Source organism: Arachis ipaensis, chromosome B02 (genome assembly GCF_000816755.2).
Source record: "Arachis ipaensis cultivar K30076 chromosome B02, Araip1.1, whole genome shotgun sequence".
Lineage (NCBI taxonomy): Eukaryota > Viridiplantae > Streptophyta > Magnoliopsida > Fabales > Fabaceae > Arachis > Arachis ipaensis.
In genome coordinates, this window is record NC_029786.2 from 78,865,801 (window position 1) to 78,872,194 (window position 6,394).

Sequence of the window (6,394 nt, forward strand, 5' to 3'; positions counted from 1 at the left end):
ATAGACCAAATTAAAAAAACAAAAATTCTTATTATTTGAATTTTATATTTTTAATAATATCATCATAGTTCTCATGGGGACGAGAGAACGAGAGACCGTAAGGGGGAGAAATACTGGGGGGGTAGAACTAGGGGATGGCACCCACCTGTAAACGATCCTAGGATTTAGAATCGTAAAGAATATCAGCGCTTGGAAAACGACTCATTCTCTGTGTTCGTGGATAATCTACCGGAGGATATCTCACAGAAAGAATTGTATCACTTGTTTTGTTGGACGGGAAGAATTAACGACATATATCTTTGTAGAAAACGGAAGACAGAACGGATTTATCTATTTGCCTTTGTCCGATACATGACAAAAGGAGGCACCCTAAAGGCTATTGCAGAGATGAACCAGTACAGAATACGTGGAAAGGTAGTTACCGTCGGGGAAGCGAAGTTTCGAAGGCAATGCAGACAAAGGAAAGACCGATGCAGGTGGACCGAAGAGGTCAGCAGGATTGTCATCGGGGGAATGATGTGAGGACTGCCACGATCGTAGACGGACAGACGGTGACTGACCAAACGGCAATCAAACAGGGGAGTGGAGGTATGAAAATGATTGATGTGCCCATCGTGGAAGAGAATATGGAGTGGTTGGTAAGGAGTTTAGTTGGGAAAACCTTGCACCTCTGAACCTGCAATCGTTGAAGGATACGGTGTGGAAGAATTTGCCTCACATTGTCGACGTCAGGGAGATCGGGACATCTAAAGTGCTGTTAATTTTTGATACTGTGAAACATGCTGATGAAGCGTTTACATTCCGACTCAATAATTTGCTGCACCTATTCCATAGGATCTGGAGGTGGGAGGAGTCGGAAAGATGTGAGACTCGACGAGTGTGGCTGGAGTGTTACGGCGTCCCTCTACACGCATGGTCTCCGATAACGTTTAAAGCAATCAGAGGGCAGTGGGGAGAAGTGGTTCAACGTTCTTTCCCGACAGGAGAAGGTACATCATTTAGAATTGGAAGGCTTCAGGTTGATACATGCGTGTTTGATGCCATTCGGGAGTGGGTTCAAATTTCTGTTGGGAGTTCTATGTTTGAAGTGTTTGTGAAGGAGATAGATTCAGAGCCTTGGGAGGTGGACAGGATAGGGGGAGCCCAATAGTCTGTCCGGAGCATGGCGGGTCTGACGATCACGACAATGTCCTGACGAGGGTGGCGGTGCCGTGGGATCCGGTGGCGGACCTAGTCGTGAGGGATGCAACAGTGCATGAACACGGGAAGGACAGAATAGTAATTCATGAGGTGATGTTGAATGATGCGAATGTGGATTATTCAAATTTCAAAAAAGATACGCAAGCAACAGATTCGGTTAGTTGTACCAAGGTTGATGAAGCAGCGGATCCTAAGGGATTTGGGGGAATTAATGAGGCGGAGTCTGAAAAAACGGTTATGTAGCTCTGTGGTACTGTGTGAGAAGGGATTATTGCAGGGTGTGCAAGGCCATATGATACCTATCCTGTGGCCCATCCAGTGTATTATGATGCGGTTAGATATACCATGGGGAGGCGTGATTTGGGCTTGCTTTCAAGTGGCCCAATAGCCCAACAAAAGACAGCTGGGCTGCAAGTAAATGATGAAGGGTGCTTGGGGAGGGTGGAAGATATTGGGCTGGACCAGATTGCGAGGGGGACTGACTGGGTTAATGGAGCTCAGACTTTAGAAGCCACGAGCGGGTCATGGGGTTTGCGAGTCATGCAGGCTCCTCTGGTGTCGGTGCAGGCAGCGCATCGTGTTGGCTTCCGTGCCTGGCCAGGGACCCTCAAGGGTTATACCGGCGAAAGGGGGAGGGGGTACTGACCGAGGCGCGATCAATGGTGGCTGGAGACCGATCCTTGGTGGTGAATCTGGAGGAAATAGGCCAGGATACGGAGGTGGTTATGGATGGGAACTGTGGCAATTTTGGGCAGGCGACGAGGGAGATATTGAACGCCCGGGGTGCAGCACGGCGGCAAGAAAAGGAGGTCCAGGCAGGGGAGACTGCGACTGTGAATACTCGGGCTGGGTCGTCGGCGGGACTGGACCTGGCGAGCAGGAAGGGGAGGCCTGAGATAGCAAACCGCACAACAGATGGGGCCGTACAGGAGGTGACTAATGGCGGGGAACCATTGAGGGCGATGGCAGGGTTTGACCCAGAGCCAGGGGGAATTCTTCGGGGGTTGATGGACGCAGGAAAATGCAGGAAGAGCAGAAGAAGGAAGATGAAGCAACCTGGGCACTGGCAGTGGAATCGGGTGTGGTTTTGTATGATGACGAGGCAGACATTATGAAAATTTTGCAAGCACAGAATGAAGAAATAGCGGCAAAAAGAAAGCTGGCGAAGCAAAAGGAAAAGGCGAGAAGGAGTAGGCCAAAGGATAAAAATAAGGTGAGTAAAAATTTGTTTAAATGATTGTGAGCTGTTAGAATATTAGGGGATTGAGGGGAGATGAAAAAATAAGCATGGTGAAAAATTTGAAGAAAAAGTTTAACTTGAACATGTTAAGCTTGATCGAAACAAAAAGAGAGGTGCTTACTAAATATGATATTACAAGAATTTGGGGACATAGTACTGTTAGTTGGGAGGTTGTGGAGGCTGCAGGGACGGCTGGGGGTCTATTATTGATGTGGGATGATGTAGTGTTTAAAGTGCGTAACTGTTATAAAAGTGATCGGTGGTTGTGCGTTGAAGGAGTGCTAACAAAGACCAACTTTCTTTGTGCGTTTTGTTTGGTGTACGGGGCGCATGGGAGGGAGGAGAAGAGGGAGGTATGGGAAGAACTGAGCTACGTGGTGGGTTTGTGTCAGGTTTCGTTCTGTTTTTTCGGGGATTTTAATGAAATTTTGCATGTTGAGGATCGCAAAGGGTTGACTAGCTTGCCAGCTTCGTCGGAGGAGTTTAGGTGTTGGGTGCATGACATGCAGATGATGGATTTAGCTCTTACTGATAGAAAGTACACTTGGTTCAGGGGTCGATCGTGCAGTCGAATTGATAGGGTTCTGGTCAATCTTGAATGGAATAAGAAGTTTCTAGATATTAGAATAAAAGGTGGCCCGCGGGGATTGTCGGACCACTGCCGTTAATTATGGAAGGTACAAAGGTAGGCAGGGGACCTAGGCCGTTCAGAAGTCTGGACTCATGGTTTACACATGAGGGATTTTTGAGGTTGGTGAAAAATGAATGGAGAAACTTGGGAGATGCTCAGTTCACATGTAAACTGAAGGCTTTAACAGTACCACTGAGGCAATGGCACAAGGATAATTTTAGTGACATGGATAAAAGACTGCTGAGGTTTGAGGAGGAGATCACGAAGCTTGACAATCTAGTTAGCGACGGGATCTATGATGGTACAACGGAGGCTAGAAGGAAAGCACTGGTGAGATGTTGTGAAAAATGGTACATTTGGAAGGAAATTCACTGGAAACAGTTGTCTAGGTCCCAGCATGCTGCCAACATGGATAAGAAAACCAGATACTTTCATAACATTGCCTCGGCCAGAAGAAGGAATAATAGGATCGATGCTTTGATGATTCATGGACGACTTGTGCGAAATCAGGCAAGAATAAAAGGGGCAATTAGGGGGTTCTATAAGGATCTGTATCGACAAGAATATGCCCCAAGAATTGGTATTAGGGATGGTTTGGTGAACCAGATTTGGAACGCTGAGGAAGAAGCTTTAGAAGTTTTACCGTCTGCGGAGGAAATCAAGGAGGCAGTGTGGGATTGCGACTCTTCTAAGGCACCAGGGAGTGATGGTTACAATATGAACTTCATCAAGAAGTGCTAGGAGGATATCGGGCAGGAATTCATTACAGCGGTTCTGGGGTTCTTCCAAAGTGCTAAGCTGCCACCGGATGTGAATGTTACGTGGGTGACACTAGCCCCAAAGTTTGAAGGTGCAAAGGAGGTGAAGGACTTTCGGCCGATTAGTATGGTGGGGGTGTGTATATAAAGTGGTTTCGAAGGTGCTGGTAAGAAGAATGAGAGCCGTTATGCCGGGGTTGGTAGGAGAGACCCATACCGCGTTTGTTAAGGGCAGGAAAATTCATGATGGGGCGCTCATTGCCTGTGAGATGGTTCATTGGCTGAAGACGCGGAAAAAGACAGCGGCTATTATCAAACTGGATTTTCAAAAAGCTTATGATAGAGTAAGGTGGAGTTTTGTTGATATTGTACTACAGAAGATGGGTTTTTGCCAACGGTGGAGGAATTGGATAAAGGAGTGTGTGAGTACGGCTACGATGTCAGTCCTGGTAAACGGGTCACCATCCAAACCGTTCAAGATGGAGAGGGGACTAAGACAAGGGGACCCCCTTTTTGCACTACTGTTTGTGCTAGTGGTTGATGTTTTGCATAGGATGTTGGGGGAAGCGGTGAGGAACGAGCGCATTGCCCCGCTGCTGGTCGGGGGTGATCATATTGAATTGTCACACCTACAATTTGCAGATGATACCATTCTGTTTTGCCCTCCAGAGACTGAGACGATTGTAAAATTATAAGAGGCTATTGCGATGTTTTGAGTTAATGTCAGGGCTGAGCATCAATTTTGATAAATCGAATCTGATCTCGGTAAACTGTGAGCAAGGATGGGTTCATCAGGCGTGTGGCGTACTGGGGTACCAGCAAGCTGTTTTACCTGTTAGATACCTCGGGATTTCTTTAGGAGCAAATCCCCGTCTGGTGAAGACTTGAAAACCAATCATAAAGAAGGTGGAACAGAAGCTAAGCTTATGGAAAGCAAAGGTCCTAAATAAATCAGGTAAGCTTGTCCTCATCAAATCGGTACTGAATAGCCTACCCATATATTACCTGAGTTTGTACAAGATGCCCAAGGCGGTGGCTGACAAGCTGATTGCGTTACAAAGGAGCTTTATGTGGTGCAAGGAGGATAGTAACTGTGGTATACCTTTGGTCAAGTGGGAGATGGTCCAGACTCCGAAAAAGGCTGGAGGCTTGGGGGTTGGGGATGCAGTGCTTCGAAACACAGCACTCTTGTTTAAGTGGTGGTGATGGTTTTCAAAGGAGGAGTGCCCACTGTGGAAGAAGATTGTTTGTTCGTGCAACAAGTTGAACCCGAATGTAATGTTAGCAAATCAGCCTCTACCGATAAAAGGAGGACCCTGGAAAGACATATGTTAGTTGAATATGAAGGACCAGCGGGTTCGGGAAAAAATGGTTAGTGGCCTGGCGATGGAAGTTGGCAATGGAAGGAAAACCCGATTTTGGGAGGATAACTGGGTTCAAGGTGGTCCTCTAAAAGGGAGCTTTCCAAGACTCTTCTCTATTTCAAGCCAACAAAGATCATTCATTGGGGATTGCGGGTTTTGGGATGGCCTAAAGTGGATATGGAATTTTCAATGGAAGAGGGAGTTGTTCCAATGGGAGCTGGAACTTGTCCATCAACTTCATGAGAGGTTAAGGCCAGTGAAGTTGTCATCTGGGAGTGAGGACAATGTCGTATGGAAGTTTGATAACAAAGGCGTTTTTTTCTACTAAATCCTTTTTGCAGATCCTTCAATCGGAGACACTGTCGGAGGAGATCACGAGCTATAGCTTCACAAGTTCACTGTGGAAAGGTTTGGTACCTCTGAGAATTGAGCTTTTTGGATGGTTTGTGCTAGTTGGTAGAGTTAATACTAAGGAGAGATTGGCTAGATTAGGAGTTGCTATTCATAGTGATAATATTTGTGTATTGTGTACCAAGGAGATTGAATCTGTTGAGCATTTATTTCTTCTATGCGAGTTCACATGGCAGGTGTGGTGCACTTGGTTAAGATCTTTTGGTCGAGCATGGGTAGTTCCTGGAACCATGAAAGACCTGTTTGTGAGTTGGATTGGTATGCACACCAGAAAACATGAGCAGAAGTCGTGGTTGGTCGCGTTCTTTGCAGTGATCTGGAACATCTGGTTGGAACGTAATGCAAGAATTTTCAATAATAAAAGAGCAGGTGTTGAGATTATTCAATCAAAGGCGTTGTTGAGCTATAACGAGTGAAATGAACGTCATCCTATTGGTGGTTGATGGCAATGCCGGAGATGCCATGGGATTGAATTCTATTGTATGAAGCTATGTTATGTGTGTCTGTTTTGCTCCACTTTAATGTATTGAACTTGTTATATTTCAAAAAAAAAAAAAATCATCATAGTTCTCAGAATCATAGTTCAACTAAGTTAATTGAAAACTAATCACCATATTGACCCGGTTTAAGATAAAAGTTTATTATTAGTAAATTGGTCAAATTGAAAAAAACCATTCAAAAATTGATAAATTAGTTGAACTGGATCAATTTTTTGTGATTAATAACAAATTAAAATAATAAAACACAAAAAATATCTTTTAAAAAAATTATATATTTATACGTAAATATT

General features: G+C 45.1%; 2 protein-coding genes across 2 annotated transcripts; both read left to right on the forward strand.

Moving 5' to 3' along the window:
• LOC107627429 lies at positions 3,111-3,812 on the forward strand. The gene has a single exon (XM_016330262.1). It carries the CDS (start codon positions 3,111-3,113, stop codon positions 3,810-3,812), a length of 702 nt encoding a protein of 233 aa, XP_016185748.1.
• Positions 4,018-5,035, forward strand: LOC107627430. Its single transcript, XM_016330263.1, has 2 exons — positions 4,018-4,512; positions 4,850-5,035. Exons 1-2 carry the CDS (start codon positions 4,018-4,020, stop codon positions 5,033-5,035), a joined length of 681 nt encoding a protein of 226 aa, XP_016185749.1.